The sequence below is a fragment of the Talpa occidentalis genome, unplaced genomic scaffold (assembly GCF_014898055.3).
Source record: "Talpa occidentalis isolate TD23 unplaced genomic scaffold, MPIMG_talOcc4v2.1 talOcc4.3, whole genome shotgun sequence".
NCBI classification, from domain to species: domain Eukaryota; kingdom Metazoa; phylum Chordata; class Mammalia; order Eulipotyphla; family Talpidae; genus Talpa; species Talpa occidentalis.
The window spans coordinates 107,240,608-107,266,379 of record NW_023603184.1 but is presented as its reverse complement, the minus strand read 5'-3'; the positions used below and the strand labels follow the sequence as shown (position 1 = coordinate 107,266,379).

The 25,772-nt window shown below is 40.2% G+C and overlaps 1 protein-coding gene across 1 annotated transcript in view; it reads left to right on the top strand.

The window, feature by feature from the left end:
* Window positions 1–3,828: 3,828 nt before the first annotated feature.
* The window catches only part of PDE11A (phosphodiesterase 11A), a 327,412-nt gene continuing 305,468 nt past the window's right edge, over window positions 3,829–25,772 (top strand). Inside the window, exon 1 of the mRNA XM_037523614.2 lies at window positions 3,829–4,760. Within this exon, the coding sequence (XP_037379511.1) occupies window positions 3,849–4,760 (912 nt within the window). The 5' untranslated portion in view covers window positions 3,829–3,848. The remainder of the gene's footprint in view (window positions 4,761–25,772) is intronic.

The following is a 25,772-nucleotide window of genomic DNA, read 5'->3' as shown; positions in this document are numbered from 1 at the left end:
ACAGCTCTATTTGTCCAGGTAGAGTGTAAATATATACTTCACAATTTATATGTGCAATTACTTCTCCTTCAATAAATGAAACAGACTTTAGTCCCAGCGCCCAGCTGGTCAGTGTTAATCTAATTTACCCTGCCTGGCATATTAATCCACACGGTAACTGTATATTTATCTTTCTCTTGTGAGTTATTATGGGTGACCACATTTCACTGGAATAAGGTGAAAATCACTGCTATGATAGGGAATGACAACTTAAATGTAGGCACATAGAACGGGAACAAATGGTGCTTGGGTAAAACAAGGTTAAGGCACCTGTGATGGTAAATTTTATGTGTCAGGGTGAGCGTGCCTTGCAATACCTATATTGAACGTTCAAGGAAGCAGCTCTCCTAGAACATCTCCTCCCTAGCTACCTCTTTCCTGTTTCACCACACTGAAACAGTGTTGCCTCTCTCTGGAGAAGACAGAGGGACTTTCCTATTTTTAATTTTCAAGAATGAGGGCTTCCTTCTTGATCCAAGTATACATGACTTTATCATTGTCCTTGTCAGCATTTACTGAATAATCCTACTGTACAAAGCACTAGATTATATGCAAGATAATTTTTGTTATTCTAAAGGGGACCCACAAAATTTTAGAACTAGATGGAACCTTAGAGTTCATCTAATACTCCACTTTCAATTTGCACATGTGGAAATTGAGATCTAGAGCAGACACACAAATCGTTCAAAACCACATGCCAAGCACAACCTCTGAGTTGCTCCTGGTTGTATGTCCCACCCTTACCAGCATCCCACAGCACAGTACCAATCTCTAGAAACCCAGTGAATTTTGTTTCTAGATTTGCCTCCTAATCTTTCCATCTCCTTAAGCAAACTTCCATTGAGTGACCAGTAGGTCCCCTTATCCTCTCATGGCAACCACTAATCTACTTTCTGTCTCTTTGGATCCGTCTATTCTGGACATTTCATATAAATGACATCACAAGTATATGGTCCTTTGCAATGAACTCCTTTCACTTTACATATATGTGTGCAAGGTTCACACAAATCATAGCAAGTATTAGTACATGTACTCTTCTTTTTATTATGACAAAATAATACTCCATTGTGTGGACAGATAACATTTTATCCATTCATCCTTTGAAAAACAATTGGGATTTTACTGAATGCTGATAAAATGTTTGACTAGCAAAGAGGCAGTGGGGGAGATCTTCATTCATAGTACTTGCTGATTTTCATGCTCAAAATACTTCTATCATGGTTGATTGCAAACTACATGACGTCAGTGAACATGGAATTGAAAAGAGATGCTAAAACAGGCTTTTGTGAGTCTCTGTGAGCCAAGTCTATTATCCCACTCTGCCCATCTTTACTGATGACATGCTTGGCTTACCAAGCTGTGGCTGTGCACATACTATTACTTTAGGACAGTGGTAATGATAATAATAAAAGTAATCCAACTGTTAATATTTATTGAACACTTTTAATGTACCAACTACTATACCAAGCATTTTTTTCTTTATTTAGTTCCTGAGCACCACTCACCTCCTTAGCAGTCAGAAGCTCCAAACTTCCAACATTCTACGGTTGGTGCATTGTCCCTAGCAGGTCTCCCTGCTTTTTCCTAAATACTCCAAACATTACAGCTTATGACTTTTGTGCTCATTCTGGCTGGTCCACTCATCCCCCTATATCAGTACAGCCCCTCCCCTCACTCGCACCAGGTCTTTGCTCAGCCATCCCCTCTTGAGAAAGGCCATTCCACCACCTTATCCCTCTCTCCTTTGCTAAGTTTTGTCTTCACAACATTTATCACTGACATTGTTTATTCTGTATATTTATTTTTTGACTTGCTTATTGACTGACTCCCCACCAAAATGTAAGCTCTATGAGGACAGAGTCTGTTTCTTTGGGAGCTTGTTGCATTCCCAGGGGCAAGGCCGGGCCCTTAATCTTGCTGGGAAGATTGGAATTTTGGAATTTTGGAATTTTCAAACACTTGCCTCTTTTTTACCTGCCTGTTTCTCCTTGTACTGTCAGAAGAATGTTTGAGAACATCCTGCATCTCTGTAACTGACCCAGGTCCTGGCACAGATAGGACACAGCTGACACAGTGGAGGACAAGCCAGTGATGTGGCTGAGAAGGTGCTTCCCTCTGAAGCCAAATGAAATGGATCCACATGACAGCTCTGGCACCAATTTTGCACCTTGGGTAAGTGACTCAACTTCTTAGATTTTTTTCACCTTGAAATGGAATAATAAGAGTTCCTACCTCCTAAGTCTATTGGGAGGATTAAGTTAATATGTCAGTTTAAAGTCATCAACACAGAGCAAGTCTCAGTGCACCTTGTCTGCTTAGCTCCGAGGACATATTCCAGGAGGGAGCTACCCGTGTCTGCTGACATATGGAAGGCCTGGAAAAGTTGCCACCTGCTCCCTTTGAGGCTCTTTTTTTGTCACCTCACATTGCTCTTCAATAAGAGCAGGTCTAAGCTGTCCTGCTGCCCCAGGGAAGGAAATGCTTTTGTTTCTCACAAAAGAAGAGACTCTTGGGCTTCAAGAAAGCATCGGCCTGTTCCTCTTTTTTGGCAAATCACTTAACCACTAGGTTTAGAAAAGGTCCAGGGGAAACCTGGTGCTATTCTGAGCCCAACTAGCAGAGACTGACTAGATCTTGAGCATCCCTATGGCAGGGGGAAGAAAAGCCTCCCACAGAGAAGTCCTTACCCCCAATCTTTGGTGGTTTTGCCAGTCTGAGTGGAATAAAAGGAGATGGCAAGTGGTTAGTGAAAAGTAGAGAAGTCACCCAGTGTGCAGGACTGGCTTGGAAGAAAGCCTGCTCCTGAAGCCCTCAAATCCACTTTGCTCTGTGTCCCGGCTAGGCAGGGTCCCTAACCCAGTGACTGTTTTACACCCTCCCTCCACCTACCCTTCCACTACCAACCCCAGTTCCAGGAGTGCGTTAATGTCATGAATTGCTCCGTTGGGGGGAACTTCATTTGCTAATTTCGGGTAAATCCAGTTCCATTAATATTTACTGAATGCCCACAAGGAGTCAGGCAGTGTTAACAGGCACTCCCAGAAATTTTAGGAACCCCCTTCACATTCCAGAAAATAACCCTGCCTGTCTCTGAGCAATCTCCTTTCCTGGGAGTCAGCTTTTGAGTCCGATCCTGGTAAAAAACATCAATACCTTGTACGAGGGCTCCCGCGGGAGGCCTCATTGAAGCGCTGAGGATTAAGGGGCGGGGAGTAGGGAGGAAGGAGGGGGAAGGAACAAGGTGCGTTTGCCTTCTCTTATCCTGTTCCAGTGAGGAGTCTGCCAGCCCGTTTTCCCAGGCGCGGTCCCTGGCCATCCAGAGGCTCTTCCAAGAACCGCCTGGCATCCTGGGCTGTGGACTCTGGCTGGTCCCGCTAGCGCGCCTCCTTCCGCCCCGCTCTCTCCTCCCTCTGGGATCAGTGCCTCGCTCAGGGGCGTGTCCTGCCCCACCTCCCTTCCACAGTGGTCCACTCATCAGTTAGAGCAGCGGCAGCGGCAGCAGCAGCCAGAGCCAGAGCAGCGATAGCTCGGGTTTCCAGAACTGGGGAAGGAGCTGTGACAGCGCGAGCAACTCAGTAGGGGCACCTGTGTGGAGCAGGAGTAGCCAGACGAGGGGGCAGGGTACGTTCCAGCTCTCTCTGAACCCCAAGGAAGGGAGCAACTCCCAGCTGGAACCACTGCTTGGCAGACTCTTAGCCCCCAGCTGGGAATACTGATGGTAGGAGACATGAGCAAGACCAGCTAGAGGACTGGGTCAGGTAAACGTTGGGTCCCAGTATAGAGAGGAGCCGAAAGCTGTTTCTGGGGCCATGACAACCTCACGCCTGGACTTTGAGGAGGTGGAAACTTTTCTGGATAGGCACCCAGAGTTGCTTGAAGATTACTTGATGCGGAAGGGCAAGCAGGAGATGGTGGAGAAGTGGCTGCAGAAGCACAGTCAGAGTCAGGGGACTTTAAGTCCAAAGCCCACTTTGGCTGGCACCGGCAGCTTGGCTCATGGTGGTGGCAGAGGTGGTAGCAGCACTGGTGGTGGCACTGGACCAAATGGCTCTGCCAACAGCCAGTTGGCTCCTGGTAGCGGGGACTGTGGTGGGATTCCCCTGAGTCCCAGTTGGGCCAGTGGCAGTCGGGGCAATGGGAACTTGCAGCGGAGAGCTTCTCAGAAAGAGCTCAGGAAGAGTTTTGCTCGCTCCAAGGCCATCCATGTGAATAGAACCTACGATGAACAGGTGACCTCCCGGGCCCAGGAGCCGCTGAGCAGCGTGCGGCGGAGGGCGCTTCTCCGGAAGGCCAGCTCCTTACCGCCCACCACCGCCCATATTCTTAGTGCCCTCCTGGAATCAAGGGTGAATCTGCCTCAGTACCCCCCGACGGCCATGGACTACAAGTGCCACCTCAAAAAACATAATGAGCGTCAGTTCTTCCTGGAACTGGTCAAGGACATTTCCAATGACCTTGATCTTACCAGCCTGAGCTACAAGATCCTCATCTTTGTCTGCCTCATGGTAGATGCTGACCGCTGCTCTCTCTTCCTGGTGGAAGGGGCAGCTTCTGGCAAGAAGAGCTTGGTCTCCAAATTCTTTGATGTGCACGCAGGAACCCCACTGCTACCTTGCAGCAGCACAGAGAACTCAAACGAGGTGCAGGTCCCCTGGGGCAAAGGCATCATTGGCTATGTCGGGGAGCATGGAGAAACTGTCAACATTCCTGATGCCTATCAGGTAGGACTTTGCGTTGTCTCCCTTCCAGAGCCCTAGTGCCCGGGGAACAAGCATTCAGGTACCCTTTGGCCTCCAGAAATACATTGATTTAAGCTCTCTGCAACTTGGGTGTTGTTATTTAAATTCCTTCTGAGTTTAAACTAGTTAGAATGTTTGTATATCATTTTTGATGTAATGGACTTTCTGGACACACAGTGGCTTATGCAAAATTCACATCCCACAGGGCCACACTTTGCATCCAATAACAATAGCACATGTTTGTCTCTGAGGACACTTTGTCTTTAAGAATACCAGTGCCTGGCTTTAGAAGCATTTGTCAGGTGCTAGAAAATGTCTACTCCAGAATTCCCCTGTTAGTCTGAAGAAAGTGGGCTTGTTGGTATTTCTGATGTCTTTTTGGGATTGTAATGCATTTCATTCTCACTCAGGGTTGGAAAGGGAAGAAAATAACTACTTCTCTTTCCTTCTGTAGCTTAGAGTTACATGAATTTCAATATAGGGAAGAAGAAGAAAAGAGGAGGAGGAGGAGAGGAAATTGCTCAGGGGAACGATTCCGACCCATTTGTGCTTTTTAAGATCTATTTTTAACTGGTTTTGGTTTTTACATTTTACTTGTCATGGACAAATAGAGGGGTTATTTGATTTTAGGCTGAAATATAGCATTATCTGAAGTCATCTTTTGAAAGGACTGAGTTTGTGAAACAAATAAAAAGATAATTTATTTTCGCTACTCCAAAAGCAGTCAATAGGGAAAGCATGCTAGTTTCAGATGGAAAAGGGAACCCAGCATGCTATTTTCTGGTATTTCCAGGCGTTTCATTTTCACAGTGATTTGAACTTGACATTAGATTCTGGGTCTGAAAACCAGTCAGTTCTAATTTCTTCGGTGTCTATTCACTGAACATAATAAAACTAGAAGTCACTTCTATGAAGCTTCTTCAGGGAGAAGAGTTCTTCCCCTTGGTTATGAAAATCTTACAGTCATTTAGTGAGCAATTCTTCCAATTGTCTGATAGAGCTATAGGGTTCTCAAGATTTTAGTTGCTTTTGATTAAAATGGCAAAAGTGGTGGGAAGGATACAAAAGGTAAATTTTTTTCTAGTTGACCTGAAAGTTGACAGTTTGACATGGAAAACTGACCAGCTTGTACTAACTGAGTTTCATGTTTTTGTGATGTCTGTCAGTATAACACTTGTCCTGCCCGAATGCCATTTTTGTTAACCTTTTGTTATTGATTAGGTACATTATTCTTTATATCTGTCTTGAAGGCTTTGATAAGTTTAAGTCAAATAACCAATAAATGACCTTTAATAAGTGTTGATTTCTCTACAAGCCTAGAAAGACTTGGGAAGAAATAAAAGCACTTAATAACTGATATGTTGAAGATCCTGTAAAAAATTGAAAAAGCACAAACTTTTCTTTCCCGTTATTTCCACATCCTTTTTCTGTGCTAAAAATCCCTTCTTAGTTGGGTGATACTTGTTATACTCTGGAATTATAGTCTTTTCTCTTTTATTGCATTTGTTTTTCTTATTCTTCCCAGGTTGATTTACTCCCATTTCTGTAATTTTTATTTCTTACTACAGCCACCGTTAGTATGACTTTAGGAGAATTTCTTAATCCCAGTCTCAATTTTCTCATCTGCAGAATGGGAATAAAAATACCTGTCATCTCGCACAGGTTAATATTTTGAAAATAAAATGAGATATTGCATTAAAGCTCCCCCAGACATTATGGGGCACATTGCATTTACTCGGTAATTTTTTAAATTTTTAAATTGTTAAAATTTTTAACAATTTATGGTGATGATGATACTAATTGCTAGTATTTTTCCACCTCTTCTTTATCTCATTCTCAATTGTTTTCTCCTTTTCTGGGATGAGAACTCAGAACAGTCTACTCTTTTCCTGAGCAATGCTCCATCTTCACATTAAGACTTTTAGAACCAGCTTCACATTCAAGGAATATGGAAATATCTACCCTTTTAAGATTCTTCTAAATGTGAGAGATAACATGACCATAACTTATCCTCTCCAAAGTTCTGCACTTTGTTCCTCTTAGTGACTTGTGCATTATACACATTTAATAGATTTCTGTTAATGTTGTATTCTTCCCAACTTCTAGAATCCCCCATCCTTTGCATTTCCTGCTGTTACAGATTTAATGAAAACTGACAACCTTTCAAATGCATGCTCTTTTATTATGATGTTGTTATAATTCTGATCATATATGTAAACCTTTTGCAGTTTCTATATAAAAATATGTAACCATATTGTTCTCTGATTCTTGCTTAGGTATTTTCAAGGTATTTCTTTCTCAGGTTCAATTGTATGCTTATTTTTCTTCAGGAGATGATTCTTTTTTTAAGTGTGGGTGAATTCAGGTTCAGTTTAGTGTTAGATGTTAGGGTTAGGGCTTGGGCTAGGTGTGTGGCTAGGTTTAAGGTTTAGATTAGGGTTCTATTTTAGAAGTTAGGTGTTAGGGTTTGGTGTAGGGATAGGTTTAGAATATGGGTGGATTCAGATCAGGAAATGAAGTTTTTATCACATGGAGTTTCAGTATTTAATCATTTGATAATTAGATTGATGGTCCTCTTGGAGATTCAGAATATGGATGAGGGAAAGGTATAAGACATTCAGGATAATAAGCATGGCATTCTTTAGTAAAGGATAGACTATCTAATGAAATCCAAAAGTTAAATAAAAATTTGACAGAAAAAAAATTCAGTTTATTTCATTATTTTCCTTAATTAGTGATTAAAAAATCAAACTTAAAATGAAGGGAAAAATTAAGAATTGCAAGTGGAAAAAAGTTCATTTTAGGTATCTAATATGTATCAATAGTGACTATAATTTACCATTTTCCCCCTGACAGTTATAAGTTATTAAACAGCCCACTTAAATATAGTAATGAAAATTGCCCTCAAGAGGTTGAAAATAAGAGCACTCAAGTAACAGGTGTTCTCTTTGAGATTATTCTAGGCATTTGGAATATAGCACTTTAAACATTAATAAAAAGTGTGAGATGATATTTTTGTTAGTGTTGATAATGATGATACAGGTGTTTGATGGGCTTTGGCTCTGGAACGCAGCCAGGGTGTTTTGTTAGGTGAGCTGAGAAAGGAAAGGTGATGACGCAGAAGGGTTACAGGTGTGCCAGCCTTTCAGCCTGATCTGTTTACACAACAGATTCATTCATTCATTAGTGCCAATGAACACACACTGGGTGTCCCCTGTACCTAGGGTCCTCCTAGGAGCCCTGTAGGTGTACTTAGGTAGGAGGATATGCTGCTTGTCTTCCAAGTGCTTATAGTCGAAGGGATATCATATACAAACAACTAATACCAAGCTGTCCTTAATAAATGACACAAACTAAATGACATTAGTCTCAGAGGAGAATGGAATTACACTATGACTGGGCTCATGATGGAAGACTTCATGAAAGACATGTCACTCAAGTTGGAAAGCATTAGATTTGTTAGAGGTGGTTGTCATGAATGAGCACAAGATTGGTATAGGACAGCAAATGATTTAACTTGGCCAAAGTACTGCATATGCTATAAAATAGATGTGCAAAAGTATTGCAAGGGCAAAGATCAAAGACCTTAAATGCCTGACTAAAGCATTTGAACTTTACTAACAATAGGTTACAGGGCCTTAAAAACATCTTAGCATGGGGCCTCCCCGTGGTGCAGCGGTTGAGCGCTGGGTTGCGAAGCTGCTCGCAGCCTCTGCGGCTCCGGTTCCATCCCCGGCTGCTCCCCGGCCACCGGAGGAGGGTCCCACATGGCGCGCAGACCTCTCCTGCCTCCCGCTGCTCCCCTCAGCAGTGTACTTCGGTCCTTCTGCCTGCTCTGCTCCCCGCTCTGGCTCTGGTGATTCTCTCACCCTCCCACACTTCTGACTGTACACAGTGCTTGTATAAACAAAACAAACAAACAAACAAAAATAATAATAATAAAAAAACCCAAAAACATCTTAGCATGACCAGAATAGTGTTAGAGGTAACCTGGTGGCAGAGATTGAGTGAATTGAACAAGAGGAGGCTTAAAACTGTGAGAAGAATTAAGAGTCGATTATGATGGCCTGGTGGAGCCACAATGAACAGTGAAGCTAGTGGGACTGGGCATTGGGCACAGAAGGCCACGTCCTGCAGGTGTGGGCTTGCGTTAGGAGGGAGGAAAGTCAGTGATGACTCAGATTCTAAAGGTCTGTGATATTGAGAAGGATAATGACATTATCAAAAACAGGAAGAGAAGCTGGGTAAGGAAAGCTTTTAAGTACAGTCAACTCCATAATTTGTGGAGCTCAGTACAAAATGATAAAATAGGAGCCTGGCTAGAGGTGGAAAAGTAAATTTCCCTTTCCCAAAGGTCTGTTGCCCCAACTCACAGCAGACAAGTGACCCAAAGGACTGCAGCCTCTACAGTGGGAAATGCTCTGTAAGGCAGGCCCTTGAATAATTCCTTGAAATCAGTTCAACATTGTTTGGTTGTAATGTTGATGAGAACAAAACAAAACAAGCCACTCCTGGCTGGGGCCACTGTCAGTGTGGAGTTGTATGTTCTCCCCATGTGTCTGTAGGTTTTTTCTGGGTTTCCTCCCACATCCCAAAAGTAGGCACGTAGGTTAACTGACATGTTGAAATTGTCCCAGTCTGAGTAATTGTGTGTGGGTGTGAGTGTGCCCTGTGATGGAAAGACATCCTGTCCACGTGTTCCTGCCTTGTGCCTGGAGCAGCCAGGATAGGGGCCAGCCATCCACTCTCATGATCTGAAATAAGTGTGTTAGAAAATGAATGACTGATGAATACAAATTATTGTTCAAAGCTAGATGTGTTTTGGGTCTTTATTTAGAAGTTTGGTTGATGTTTTTGTGACCAGAAATATGCTATAGGAATTTAGCCCTTGGTTATATCAATTAGCCTATGTGAAACTTGATTTCATTGTTCATTGTTTTGCTTATTGTCGCAGTTTCCAAGAACCTATATATATTTAGTGAGGATTTAATGCACCTGCATTAGAGGCGGGTGCGAGGTCCCTGTGCAGTTACCTGACAAATGCACTATAGTGCTGCCAGGTCTGGGTGGAGTGACCACAAGCCTGGCTCCTCCCCAGGATGATAGGGGCCATGTATCTGATTCTCCCCAGGGTTCTACCCAGAGCACCAGGAACAGAGGGTAATGGTAGATGAGGGATCTGGACCTCTCCCCCAACTATGTGAGCCTGTTGTGGCTCCTAATTTCAGGGCAGGCATGAGAAGAGGGGAGCCTGGGCCGGCAGGAAGCAGAGATGACTGACCAAGAACCAGGCCCTGGCAGGAAGCAGGAGGGAGACGGAGTAAGAATTGAGCTTCCCCGCTCTGGCCTCATATTCCAGGGTCCCATTGGACTTCACTTACAAAGCACAAATTCTATGATAAAATTAAGAATTTTACAGCATGCAATACTTTAAGCAGAGAACCCTGTGCAAGTGTGCAGACCACAGACCTATGCAGCGGGCCCTGATTCTGACATAGTGAGTCTTAGGTGCGAAAGTTCAATTTTTTCTCAGCCTAGTATCTGTTGCGTCCTTTCACCTGACCTCAACTCCATTCTAATTAAATTATGTGCCATTTTCAGTGCATTGATAGTGCTTTTCTGTTTATGTGGTTTTCATTTGTTCTATCAGGACTACTCTTTCATCTTTGCACTTTCAAATTTTGCTCTGTCTTTTGATAGAAGGGATAACTGATGGCTTATTCTTGTAGAGAGGAGATAAGAAAACAAAACAAAAAATTTTCCACAGTTGTATTTAAGAAAGTAATGTACAAAGCTGGCATTATATATTTATTACATATAAATAATAGTATGAGTAATGATACTTATCGATTTAACATTTATTTATTAACTTCTATTTATTTAAATAACAATATTTATTTCTTTCACTTTCATTTTATTTTAGAATAATCTCCATTGAGATACTACATTTAAAAGTGTCCTCAGAATGAATTAATTTCATGTATCTGAAAAATTCAGTGAAGAATGCTTTATCCCCTAATGATCCAGTGTTGACATACTTGGTTCCAGAACCTGTGATCAGTTGCTGAGATTTGCTTAAAAGGTAGATGTTGATCTCATTCCAATACCTGTATATAAGGTGTTTCATGAAATCTTATTTCTGCTTTACACATAGTGTTTTGAAAAATTTGTCCAAGTCCATGAACATGTTCACTAGCCCAAACTGGAGTTGATTTTTGTGCTTGATGTAGGAAACATCTTCCCACTTCCTAACAGACATATGATCATGATAAATAGAGTGACAGATTACCCTTGTTGCTTTGCACATGAGGATAAGTTACAGGAAAGTACAGTCCAGGACTGTGGAGCCCATGGGGAGGTAATTTAAGGCTAACTTAGTTCTCTCCCAGTCCATAAGCTAAATGTTTGCTAATCTGACCAATTTATTTTGGTTCCTGAGGTTTGGGTCACCTGTTTATTTACAAGGTTGGCTTAATTTGGAAGGTAGTGTTTCATGTTTAATATAGTGTTGAAGTTATATGAAACTTTCTGCTAAAATAGCTTTGAGCTGTTTTATAGGAAAGTCAACAAGGTCCTTGAGGCCCTTGGAGTAGCAAGCACCACTTGCTACTTCAGTCACTTATTTTAAGGGTGGTGTTTTGCAATATAACCACATTCTTTTGGAAAGTGGAATTTAAATCATAAAAGAAGCAGTTTAGTCATAAAACAGTGGGTTGGGTTTCTAATATTTTAGGAGAAGCTTTCATTCTCCATCATTTATAGGCATCCATGCTAAATTTGTTTATTTACTGCAGGATTAAAATAGTAAGGAAGGTTTCCTGGCATTTAAAATAATGTGTATTTTCTATAATTCCAAGGTTTCTTATTAATTGGTTGACTTCAACAACTGAACAGTGGTTTCACACATTAATGAAACAAAGCATCAGGCTGTTGTAAATTTAGTAAAATTTTTTTTTTCACCTGAAGGGAAAGACGGTAAACTATGAGGCACCTCGCTTTAACAATTTAAAACATAGTGGTTATCAGAAGGGAAAATGAAGTTGATTAACAAGAACTTCATTTATGGAGCATTGTTTGTGAGTCAGGCATTGACTCATTAGCAAGGATTGTCTCTTTCAACCATGTCAGAAATCTCTGGAGATATTTATTACGACCTCTATTTTGCAGGAGTGAAAACTGAGCCTCGGAGGGGTGAAGTAGTTTGTTCTAGGTCACTCAGCTGTTAGGTGAGGGAGCTGGGATTCAAAAGACCTTCTAGCTGCAGTGCCTGTGTGTCTTCTACAGACCATTAACTGTCACATGTACTCTACCTTCTCCTTCTCTGTGCCAGTTAAATCATCTCACCCCTCAAGCCTACCCTCAAGAAGCTCTTACTAATCTGTGCCCTAACCCATCCAACCTAGCTTGGTCTCTCCTTCCTTCAAACTTCTGTAATGCTCTAAGGCCCTTCTTTCTACTTTCTTTGTATTACAATTATACTTAAATGACCCATTGACTGTGAACTCAAGATCAAGATCATGACTTCTTTATTTCTCATTTGCTGCAGTGGATCATATAAGGCTTAATTGTAAGGTTTTAGGAGATTTCATTCTCCATCATTTATTGCATCCATGCTAAATGTATTTGTTTAGTGTTAGGATTAAAATAGTAAAGTGGTTTCCTGGAATTTAAATAGTGTGCATTTTCTATAATTGCAAGGGTTTCTTATTAATTTGTTGGCTTCAATGAGGGTTTTCCACTCAGTTGTGTAATTACCACTGATAACTCCTCCATGCGGTCAGTTCAGACACCTCCAAATAGAAAGTTCAGTCTATTCAGGGAATATATTGACAGCTCAGCCAGGAGATCCATGCCCTGAACACATCCTTTAAGTCTTTGGAGCTTATCTTATAGATTAAAAAGAAAAAGAATAATGTAAAAAACATCAGAATGTAGTAGAACATGCTCTAGACTTGGAGTTAGGGTACTTGGGTTCTAGTCCCAGTTCTGTCTCGGTTTGTTCAGCTATAACACAGGGCCAGTATGCCCATAGTGCTTTGTAATAATCTCATCCATTTGATTCTAATGAGATAATGAGAAGGCATATTCAAGAGAATCAAGTAAGAAATACAAAGCTTATTAATATTTAAAAATGTAAACTCCTGCAAGATTCAGTCATAGGGCTGGTCCCACAAAGGAGTTTGCATGTAAAATGAGACCTTCGATTTGAAATGTGGTAGTTCCTGTGTTGACTATATTTTCTTATTTTCATACTGTTGTGCTGGCATTTGAGTCCTTTCTTCTGGAGAGATGACCCCACAAGGCTAACTAATAACTGGAGAGAACGAACAGGTCCCCTGCAAGCACACCTTTGAAGTACAAACCAACCAACCCAGAGTCCCATCTCCAACTGTTTCCTTTCTCAACTGCTCATACATTTGAGGCAACATTTCTCCCTGCTTTAAATCACCTCAGGGCCAGGCACTGGCAAATAGAAGCGACCTTTCCCCTAGAGAGCCCACTCAAATTATTCCAACTATCCATTTCTAAACTGACTCAGGGCCCCTCTGCTGCCTCACCCATTCCTTCCTGCGAGAACCTCAGTAAAGGCTCTGGGCTGTGCTCTGCTCTCACCCATCTTCCCATTCCCTGAGTGGCCCTGGCCCATATCCCCAGGGCCCTGGCCCTGACCCTCTCCCCTGTGCTATGGCCCCTCTTTCTAGGGATCTGTGAGTAGCATGAAGGCGCTCCTTCATGCCCATCAATTCCAGGTCTGTGTATCTTACCATACCCAATTAAAACAAATCCAAGGACATTTTAACACAGTACCACGCATACATGATGCTTTATATATAGCTAAGGATGACTTTAAAATGTAATCAAATGTGTTAAGTGAAGATATTAAACTCTCAGAATTTATTGGCCCAAGTAAATACTGTGCATTTGACAAGCATAAAAATTCTGAGAAAATTTTGTTACAATTAAACAATATGCCTTTTTTTCTAGCTTAGTATATTATCCCAAAATATCCATTGGGTTTCTGTGCTACAAATTCCCATATGAAGTCTCCATATTGACCATTTGCGGTTTTGTTCTTGAAATCCTATATCTCTTTTAAAGTGATTTTGGTTCTATAGTACTTGTGAACTAAATAAATTATAGCAGCTGACATTAAAGGGTAAATGAACACTAAATCTTGGTGCTTGTCATCAAGCTCTAATAATTGATTAGAGTAGGTGGAATCTATTTTGTTTTAAGTTTGTTGACTGTTGACTAAATAAAAGATAAGGTTTATTTTATGTTTTTCTGTTTGGACATGGTGTTAATTTTAAAACTAGGTGTTAGCCCTTTTGTACTTATGCTGCCTGTGTTACTTTATCAAATTATCCAAATGTTTTAGCCTTTGCTTTTTTCCATTTAAAGAAATTAGATGGCACCCCTTTTTCATTTAAATGTCTGTTCACAGTTTAATGAGCTAATGGTTTTATGGGTATTAGGCAACTTAGTGTGCATGATTACATATTTAAAGTTTTAATAACAGCTGTAATGGAATTAAGAACTGTAGGCTTGGGACTTTGTGGGAAAGATTATCCCAGCGTTGCTAAGGAAACCGGTCTAGATTTTTATTTTTTTCTGCATATGGTCCTCTTGAAAAAAGAGACTCTAATACCCTATGTCTCACGGTCACCTTTATGGAACACCCATATTTCCCCTGCTCCATTCCCCCTTTCTCCAGAAGACCAATAAGGGAGACTTGTGTGCTCTGTACCTTCAGGTGAGTGAGTCTGAGGTGAGATTCTTCTTTCACTTCTGTGAGTAGTGATTTTGAAAGCACGGGACAACCACAGCAACTCCTGTTCTCATAACCCAGAGGGGATTGTGCAGGAGGAGAATAGCAAGTGTTGTGAATGTGTCAGGTGCTGACCAAGCTGGGAGGCGGCCACCTCTCCCCTCCCTCATTCAATGAAGAAATAAGAGGAAACAGCTTCCGATTTGGTGATTCCTTTTTACTTAGCCTCCTGTGAGTTCCACTGAATAGACAGAAAGGAACTGGCATTCAAAGAGTCCCTAGTAATTTAAGAAAGAAAGGGTAAGAAAACCTTTTTTCCACCTCTAAATTAGCCAAATTGAGATAATTTACTTTGTTGAATAATGGAAAGGTCCACTGGGGAGAGGAGCCACTGTCATTGTAGGAATGGTTTATACTTAAGATCTTGGATTTCTTCTGAGGAAGCAGCCAATTTTATGCTTTAGAGATGGCAGGATCAAACATTCATGGATGTAGCAATATAACAATATTAATCATGTCTTGCAGGGACCTTGTTAGGCTGTACAGTTTAATGCAGAAGTATGTGGCGATCATCTAATATCCAATATAAAATGATGTAGAAAAATATGAAGGTAGAAAGTGAATGCATGTGCTTTGGCTCTAGCAAGTGAAGGCAAATTTACTTCAAGTCTTTCCCTCACTTTACTCTCAGAGTTGATCTGACCCTCCTTTAGTGCTGACAGCTTCTAGCGCAGTATCTGGCTTTGGTAGGTAAATTGTGTTCAAATGACAGAAGTGCCTATATCGTAGCCTTTACTGTGTCTCAAGAGTGACATGTACTGATAGAATCATTAAGTAGGTGAGGGTTTCTCGACAGCTGCGTTGTTGGCATTTTATACCAGATACTTCCTTGTTGGGGGTGTGTATGTGTGACCAGTGCATTGTAGAATGTTTACTAGATCCTTGGCTACTTACCCACTAGTTGGTTGCCCAGTCTCCAGACAGTGTCATTAATAATGACTCCAGACATTATTAAATGGGTCCTGAGGGGAAAATCATCCTCTTTCAATTTGAAAACCACTGATGTAGGGCAATTTGGGAATAATCATACCCTGCCTTAACAAAATTCATAATTTCTGATTTAGCTATTCCAAACCACCCTAAGGGAATTTTTATAGGTGTATGCAAAGATTTGTCTTTATGAATATTCATTGTGGTGCTATTTTCTAATAGTGTAAACTTATCAACCCCAATATCCAACTAGAGAGTTGCATAAATACATTTTGGTACATCATAAAATGGAATATTTAAGCAGAGGAAATTGCTCCCTGAATATTAAATGACAAAGCATATTTAGGAAACAGTGGCATCTCAGTTTTCATAACAACAGCAACAAAAAGTGAAGTAAGGGGTTGAGTTCAGAATCTGACAGACCTGATTCCCAGCTCTGCCACTTAAGAGTTGTGTCATATTTTACTTCTCCAGTTGTTAGTTTCTGCCATCCTAACATGAGGGTAATGATACCCACTTTAAAAGGTTGTTTTAGGATTAAATAAATTTGTATATATAAAGTGTCTAGTTGGCTGCTCATTCTGTTGTGAGAACTCAGTAAAAATAATTGGAATAGTGTGTGGGAAAAGACTGGGAGGTGACAATGCTGAAACTAAAGGTGACCTCAGAGTGATGGATTTAAGAGTAATTTTCTCTTGTCTTTTGTGTTTACTTTTACAATATTTTCCCCAAATATTTCCACTTACATATTCATTAATAATTACACTGTGGAATACTATTCAGCAATCAAAAAAGATAAACTCATGCCGTTTGCAGCAACATGGATGGAGCTAGAAGGGATTATGCTCAGTGAAATAAGTCAGAAGGAAAAAGAAAAATATCAGATGGTTTCACTTATAGGAGGAATAAAGGGGAACCAAATAAGGGATCAGGGAAAATAATAATAAATAATAATAAAACCACAACACAACAAAACAAAAATAAACAGACAACTGTGAGTCAGAGACATTCTGCAGGGGAGGAGGAGGGAGAGGGCTCAAAACGAGGACAGGAAGGGACTATGGTGATGGTGCACGGGTGAATTGGTGGTGGAAATTCTATGGGGACTACACCTGAGAAAAGAAAGCAAATGTAAAAAAAATGAACAATGATGTAAAATATATGTAAATAAATTATTAAAAAATAAAAATAAGAACAATTAAAAAAAATAATTGGGGTAACCATACTTGCTTTAACTGATACTCTCCCTGTGCTCAGTGGTAGACAGTGATTAATAGAACAGAAGCTTATTTCTCAGCTGTCTGGAGCTCTGCACATGACTTCCTGATTGATGGGCAGCTCTCCTCTAGGGGGTTCTTTCCTTCCTGGGTCTCTACACACTCAGCGTAGGACTTCAGTGCCATGTTGATGAGGGGAGAGAGATGGGCAAATGAAGTGGGAGCATTTTGTGTGTCAGGACTGGAAGTGGCTGTCATCATTTCCTGTTCCCAGTTCTTTGTCCCTCTAGGGTCTATCCATAGAACTCAGGCACATGGCAAGAGCTGACTGCAGAGACCAGCAGGGACAGCTTAGCCCTGCCCCAGAGTAGAGCCCAGATCCAGTCCCACCCAACCACTGTATGCAGCTCAAAGTCCAGCACCGTACAGCGGTGAGCTCTCTATTCCAGCAGGTCCTACTGATTTTCACAGGCAGCTCCCGTGCCTAATTAATTGCCTACAACAAGAAGTGAGAGGGAAAGTCAAGGATTTGGAAAAGGGGTCAGGAAGAAAATTAATGCCCTTGAGGATATTGTTCTTTACCTATTAGACTTGGTATTGTTCCAAACAAGGACATTGAGTGTAATATTATACCTTCATTTAAGAAGCTTTTATTCTACTGAGATTAATTACAATAACCACATATCAGTTAAAGACGAACACATAGGACTTCAAAGATCATTATGGGACTTATAGAAGTCGTAACAACTTCAGGTTGCTTAATAAAAACTCTGTGAGTCTGGGAAAAAGACATTGGGAGAGTGTTTTGGATATTTTATTTTCCATCATTGAGAATAGATTGGGGAATAGAAGACTGGAGCTAGGAAATTTGTGAAGGAGATTGTTGCGTCTGTGCTTAGTGGTCAAGGGATGGAGCCAAACCTGGCTGCTTCATTTGTGAGACCCAATGTAGGGAGATCTTGGCAGAGCAATAGGGAAGCTGATCTCTCCCCACGCTGGGCCAGCCATCCTACCCCAGGACAGATACAACCCCTGTGCCTGAATGTACTGTCTTCCTCGGTCAGGGGTGAGCAAGAGGCCAGACAGACTCACTTACTGGGCATGCCAGAGTGCTGTTAACCTGAAGTGAGGATGGCCAGTGCCTTGCTCCACTCTGAGACACTATAAGATACTTCACTATCCCTACGCCCATGCTCAGGACCTCACTGGAAATGGAGGCCATCAGCAAATCCTGCCCACAACCCCCATCCTGGTCATCCTCACCCTGCAGCAGTCCTGGCTAGAAAGAGGCCCAGGTCATGTGGTTGGGGTAGAGAGCAGGAGAATGAGTATCCATCGGGATGCTAAACTGTGTGTGAGCCCCTGGGGCATGCTCCATCAGACTTCACATAGAAACACAAATTCCACTTAAATTTCAAGTGGGTAAGGCCATTCTCAACCTGGGCTCCAGGATGCACACCCATAGAGCCATCCAGGGTAGCGCCTATACTTTGTCTTCATTGTATAAATAAATGATCAGGACAGCCAACTCCCCTCAGAACTAGTTATTTTTCTACTTATTTCCATAACACTTTGCCTATATGGTGCTTGCTCTTTATTCCACAACTGGTAATTTTAATTTTGGATCACCTGTCTTTCTCTCCATTGAGCTGTGAGCCCCTCAAAGGCAGATGGCTTTATTGGCTTTGTTGCACCCCAGGTGTGACGAAGTGCCTAACATGTAGCTGGTAGGTGTCAGTAAATATTTGTTGTATGATTAAGTGAGGGAAAGGAATGTAATTGAGAATGTTATCATAAAAGCTACTGGTCTAGGTAGTTACTAGGCTGTAAGGTCAAATGAAGGCCACAGTTTAGCTAATGTTATCTGAGCTAGCCCATTTACATGTCGAATCTTCATTTACTCATACTTTCTTTTTTTTTAATATATATATATATTTTTATTTTCTCGTACTTTCTTATGGGCTGGGTTTCCAGGTCAAATGGTTAGGTACAGGGTTATAGTGCTCTAGGCTATAACTCTTAGAGAGAGGAAGGTGCAGAGAACCAAACAATTCATCTGCTACTAGTAAAGAAGGGGATTTAGTGTGGGAAGTATGAACACAAGAGAAAAGGGGTACCGACTGTGACTGCTAAGCCGGATCTGAGGCTTAGGGAAAATCGTGACTGTGTAGTTGGTGATGGTAACATTGGAGCAAAGGAGATGTAGCCTCCTTTTCATATGTTTATTTAAATGGCAGTAGTGAGACGTTTCAGACAAGGTAGAATGTTTTGCTAGGGAGAGTATAGATCAGTCTGGGAGCCCTTGGATTTAGGATTGGTATATAGAGAATCCAGCAGCAAGCTTCTGATGACAGTGACTGCCTCACCGTCACCACTACTTCTGCTTTCCTGCAACGAACCAAAAGCATTTATGCTTCTCTAGCCTATGCTTGTTTCCAAGAAGCTTCCTCCATGATGGTCAGCTTCTCTTTAGGTCTCTAGATATTCTTATTTGGATTATCTGTTGTTTACCCTGGACAACATTCAACCCTTTGACAAGTATGTAGTTCTTCTAAAGTCATAGATGACCAGTTGTGTTGAATCTTTAAATGACATTTCCAAAGACAGTGATCGCAACTGTTCATGCTCTGAAGCTCAAAGGAGCAATCGTGTCAGCAACCATATTTGCCTGCCATCCATCAGAATCCCCTGAACCTCTGGCTGGCCTCAGCCTCTTTCCTCTCCCTCTGTCTTCCTCTATTTCCTCTCTTCTCTCATTTTTTTTTGTCTGGTGTTTTCCATCTCTTTTCTGGCATCTCGCACTTGTGGTTCCTTTTGTGTAATTGCTATCCCTTGTCCTTCCTAACTTTTCCTCCTCCCTCCTGCCTCCCTCTGTGCCTCCAACTTGCCTGCCTCTCTTTCCTCAGCCTTTCTTCTCTTCTCCCTGTCCTCTTCTTGCCCTTTCTAACATTGCTGACCTAAATGAAAAACTGATATACATGAAGATAAATGTTTGTTCCTAGTTTTAAGTTTCCAAACCAAAAGCTCAAATTTCGTGGGCCTCTGTCAGAAGATAATTGTGTTTTTTATTTTCATATGACCTGTGATTGTATCTTTCTTTTTAATTTCAGAATCAGATACATGAATTATTTGGCTTTCTTTTAAAACATCCAGATTTTAATTACATTTCAAACTGTTACCCCATGTGGCCTTTGGCTGTAATTTATTTTCTGTGGGTCAACGCCTTGCAATTTAAACCAGACCTTTCCCCTCGAGGACATTCTGAGTGGAACAGGTAACAGGGAAATTGGTATCAAACACTTGGTACACAACATCCAAGCTTTTATTAAAATGAGAACAATGGTAAATATTATTTCTTTGGTGTATCTCTCAGCCTAGTATCCACGAGGAATTCTTAGCGACAGCAACATAGAAGTTGCCATGCCAGCAATTCTCACGCTGATTGATTGTTTGAGGTCTTGTCTCTGTTAATCTGAAGTTCCTGATGGTCAATGCCCCCTGCAGGGTTCTTTTTCCCCCCCTTTTGTACACAGAAAAGAAGTCTTTTCCGTCCTCCTGAATCCACCAGGAAGCATGTGGGATTTAATCGCCTGCCTTGTATTAACGCTCCAAAACTTGCTTAGTCATTTGTAAAATTCAGCCACAGCGCTTGTGGCTGCCCTTCCTTATGATCCGTCAAGGGAAAGTCAGCCAAACTTTATAAGCCATCGTCTGTGTTTCCTAGTGCTGACGTTTCTCTCAACTGAAAGACACATTGAACCTTAATATCTATGTCTTTCTCCATTATTTCTAGCCTGTGCTTGTGTTTGGGAGTGTGTTTTTTGAATCGCTCCAGCTTTATGAAAGATAATTTTTTCCTTCCTTGATAAAAGAGTCCATTCATTATGAACATATTTCTAATTCTAAAATTCTTTATAAATGTACAAAGCTAAAGATTAGGCCAGTTTTTTTTTTTTTTTTTTTTTTTTTTTTTTTTTTTTTTTTACTATTTGAGATAGGAAAACTTGAATAAATCAATAGTAGATCACTTTTTCTCCAGTTCTTTTCCTTCATGTCTGTCAGCTTGATAAGCCAACATTTGTATAAAGAGATATGGACAGTAAAAGAATGGTAACAGTTATTATTATTATTTTTTTAAATAAATTTTATTTTTATATTCCCCATACAATTGCAACCCCCTTATTTTGACCCCAATCTCTCCCGTCCCCGCCCCCTACTCCCCATAAAGTGTCTCTGGTTCATAGTTTTTTGTTGATTTTGATTTTCACTTTCTTATAGTTATTCATTTTCCTGGTCCCTTATTTAAGTTTTCTAGATTCCTGCTATGAGTGAGACCATCCGGTATTTTTCTTTTTCTTTCTGGCTTATTTCGCTGAGCATGATTCCTTCCAGCGCCATCCATGTTGCTGCAAATTGCATGTGTTTATCTTTTTTGAATGCTGAGTAATATTCCATTGTGTATATGTACCACATCTTCTTTGATCCAGTCATCTATTTTTGGGCATTTGGGCTGTTTCCAAAACTTAGCTATTGTAAATAGAGCTGCTATAAACATAGGGGTGCAGGTGCTCTTTGGAATTGATGTTTCTGTGTCCTTTGGGTAAATACCTAGAAGTGGAATTGCTGGATCATATGGAAGCTCTATGTTTAGTAGGTCCAGAAATCTCCACACAGCTCTCCATAGTGGTTGGACCAGTTTGCACTCCCACCAACAGGGCAGAAGAGTTCCTTTTTCTCCATCCCCTCGCCAATATTTGTTGTTGCTAGTTTTTTTAATATGTGCCATTCTCACTGGTGTAAGATGGTATCTCATGGTAGTTTTGATTTGCATTTCCCTGATTACAAGTGATGTTGAACACTTTTTCATATGCCTGTTGGCCATTTGCATTTCCTCTTCAGAGAAGTTTCTTTTTAGCTCTTCTGCCCATTTTTTGACTGGATTATTTTCTGTGTTGTTGTTGAGTCTCATCAGCTCTGCAGATTTTTGTGATCAGTCCTTTATCATTAGTGTTGTGTGCAAAAATGTTCTCCCAGTTGGTGGGGTTTCTCTTTGTTTTTGTTATTGTCTCTTTTGCTGTGCAGAAGCTCTTTAATTTGGTGTAGTCCCAGCTGTTTATCTTTGCCTTCACTATCACTGCTTTGGGTGATGTGTCTGTAAAGATGTCTTTGATGTGCATATCACATAGTGTTTCGCCTATATTTCCTTCTATGTATTTTATGGTTTCAGGTCTTATGTCTAGTTCTTTAATCCATTTTGAGTTGATTTTTGTGTATGGTGTGAGGTAGTGGTCAAGCTTAATATCTTTTGCATGTAGCGACCCAGTTTTCCCAGCACCGTTTATTGAACAAACTTTCTTTGCTCCAATGCATAGTCTTTGCTCCTTTGTCAAAGATTAGTTGATCATAAATCTGTGGGTTTATTTCTGGATTTTCTATTTGATTCCCTTGGTCTCTATGTCTGTTCTTGTTCCAATACCATGTAGTTTTGATGATTATGGCTTTGTAGTATAGTTTGAAGTCTGGGAGTGTGATGCCTCCATTCCCTTCTTTTTTTTTCAGGAGAGCTTTGGCTATTCGGGGTTTTTGGTGATTCCATATGAATTTCATCAATAATTGTTCTATTTCTTTGAAGAATGACATTGAAATTTTGATTGGAATAGCATTGAATCTGTATATTGCTTTTGGTAGGATGGCCATTTTAATAATGTTTATTCTTCCAATCCATGAGCAGGGGATGTCTTTCCATTTCTTTGTGTCTTCTTCTATTTCTTTTAACAGTGTTTTATAGTTTTCTTTGTATAGGTCCTTTACCTCTTTTGTTAGATTTATTCCCAAATATTTGATTTTTTTTGTTTTGATAATAAAAGGGATGGGTTTTTTGATTTCTTCTTCTTCAGATTTATTGTTTGTGTATAGGAAGGCTACTGACTTGCGTGTTGATTTTGTATCCTGCCACTTTACTGAACTGATTGATTAGTTGAATTAGTTTTTCTGTGGCGTTTTTGGGGTTCTCTATGTATATTATCATATCATCTGCAAATAGTGATAGTTTGACTTCTTCTTTTCCTATTTGGATTCCTTGGATGTCTTTCTCTTGTCTTATTGCTCTGGCTAGGACTTCCAGTATTATATTGAAAAGCAGTGGTGAGAGTGGACATCCTTGTCTTGCTCCAGATCTTAATGGAATTGCTTTCAGCTTTTCACCATTGAGAATGATACTGGCTGTTGGCTTGTCATAGATGGCCTTTATGATGTTGAGGTATGTTCCTTGTATCCCAAGAATTTCAAGGGCTTTTATCATGAATGGGTGTTGCACTTTGTCAAAAGCTTTCTCAGCATCTATTGATAATATCATATGGTTTTTATATTTCTTTTTGTTGATGTGTTGGATAACGTTGATTGATTTTCGGATGTTGAACCATCCTTGTGTCCCTGGAATGAATCCTACTTGGTCGTGGTGAATTATCTTATGGATACATTGTTGGATTCTGATAGCTAAAATTTTATTGAGGATTTTTGCATCAGTGTTCATTAGGGAGATTGGCCTGTAGTTTTCCTTTTTTGTGTTGTCCTTGTTTGGTTTTGGTATTAGTGTAATGTTGGCTTCATAGAACGTGTTTGGTGTTGTCCCTTCCTTCTCAATTTTTTGGAAGAGTTTGTGAAGGATAGGCACTAATCGTCTCTGAATGTTTGGTAGAATTCATTTGTAAATCCATCAGGACCTGGGCTTTTGTTTTTGGGGAGGTTTTTGATTACCATTTCAATTTCGCTGCTTGTAATTGGTCTGTTTAGGTGTTCTATTTCTTCTTTATCTAGCTTTGGGTGATTGTAGAGTTGTAGGAATTTGTCCATCTCCTCTAGATTGTTGAACTTGTTTCCATATAACTGTTCATAGCAGTTACTGATTATTCTTTTGATTTCTGCTGTGTCCGTTGTGATTTCTCCTCCTTCATTTATGAGCCTGTTTATTTGTGCTTTCTCCCTTTTTTCCTTTGTGAGCCTGGCTAGGGGTTTGTCTATTTTATTGAGTTTTTTGAGAACCAGCTCTTGGTTTCAGTGATCTTTTGGATTGTTTTTTTAGTTTCAATTTCATTTATTTCTGCTTTGGTTTTTATTATTTCTTTTCTTCTACTGGTTTTGGGGTTTTTTTGTTGTTCTTTTTCTAGATCTTTGAGCTTCAAGATTAGGTTGTTTCTTTGAGTTCTTTCTTGTTTCTTGATGTGAGCCTCTATTGCTATATATTTTCCTCTTATTACTGCTTTTGCTGCATCCCATTACATTTAGAAAATTGGTGTCCTCATTGTCATTCAATTCAAAGAATTTTTTAATTTCTTCTTTGATCTCCTCATTAGTCCAGTGGTCTTCCAGTAGTGTGGTTTTCAATCTCCATGAGGTAGAAGAGTTCCTTGCTTTCTTTTTATGGTTTATTTCTAGTTTGATGCCTTCATGGTCAGAAAAGATGGTTGGTATGATTTCAATCTTGGTGTATCTGTTGATGTTTTCTTGTGTCCCAGTATGTGATTGATCCTGGAGAATGATCTGTGTGTGCTTGAGAAAAATGTGTACTCCGTTTTTTTTGGGTTTAGTATTCTATAGATGTCTGTTAAGCCCAAGCACTCTAGTCCTTATTTAGAGCTTTAGTGTCTTTACTTATTTTTTGTCTCTTTGATCTATCCATTGTTGATAGTGATGTGTTGAAGTCTCCCACTACATATGTGTTTTCTCTGATGTCTGTTTTCAGAGATGACAATAGTTGTCTGATATATTTTGGTGCTCCTTCGTTTGGTGAGTATTTGTTAATGAGTGTTATTTCTTCATGAAGTATTGTCCCCTTGATCATAATGTAGTGACCGTTGGGGTCTCTTTTTATCTTTTTGAGTTTGAAATCTGTTTTATCTGATATAAGTATAGGTGTTCCTGCTGTCTTTTTTGGTCCATTTGCTTGTAGGATTGTTTTCCATCCTTTAACCTTGAGCCTATTTTTATCTTTTGCAGCTAAATATGTTTCCTGGAGACAGCAAAAGGTTGTGTTTTGTTTCTTAATCCAGCCTGCGACTCTGTGTCTTTTTATTGAAGAGTTTAGTCCATTTACATTTAAAGTTAATATTGATATGTTAGCATCTGTATTTGCCATTGTGTTTGTCTTTCCTTTGATTTTATTTATTTATTCTTTTAATAACTTTTTTTTTTGGCCTTCTTTCATTGTTATTCGTCCCCCTGAGGTTCTGGCTTTAGGATTCCTTGTAGTATTTTTTGGAGTGGGGCTTTAGTCGTAATGAAATTCCAGAGTTCCTGTTTGTCTGGGAAGGTCCTTATTTTTTCTTCATAGAGGAAGGAGAGCTTTGCAGGATAGAGTATTCTTGGTTGGCATCTGTTTTCTTGGAGTCTGTTGACTATGTCCCTCCACTCTCTCCTTGCCTGTAGTGTTTCTTCGGAGAAGTCTGATGTCAGCCTGATTGGTTTTCCTTTGAATGTTATCTGTTTCTTCCCTCTTGTCAGCTTCATTATTTTTTCCCTGTCCTGGATTCTTGGGAGCTTTACTATTATGTGTCTTGCTGTATTTTTCCTTTTGTCGTGGAAGTTTGGTGTTCTTCTTGCTTCTTGTATATCAATTTTCAGCTCCTTCTTCACATTTGGGAAGTTCTCTTCAATTATCTCTTTGAATATTTTCTCTGTTCCTACATCTCTCTCCTCTCCTTCTGGTATTCCTATAACTCTTATATTTCCTTTCCTCATAGAGTCAGATAGTTCCCTAAGTCTTTCTTTGGTCTTTTTCCTTCTTACTTCTCTTTCCTTTTCTGTTTTGGTTCTTTTTATTTCTGTGTCTTCAAGAGTGCTTATTCATTCTTCCATTTCATCTATTCTGCTTTCATTGCTTTTCCCAGAGTTCTTTAGTGCCTCCATTAATTCTTTGACCTCCTGCATTTCTTTTACTTCCCTCTTTAGGGACTCAATTTCATTCTTGTGATGGCTGATTATTTTTCCCTTATCATTGTTTTCCTTTATGACTTCTGTCAT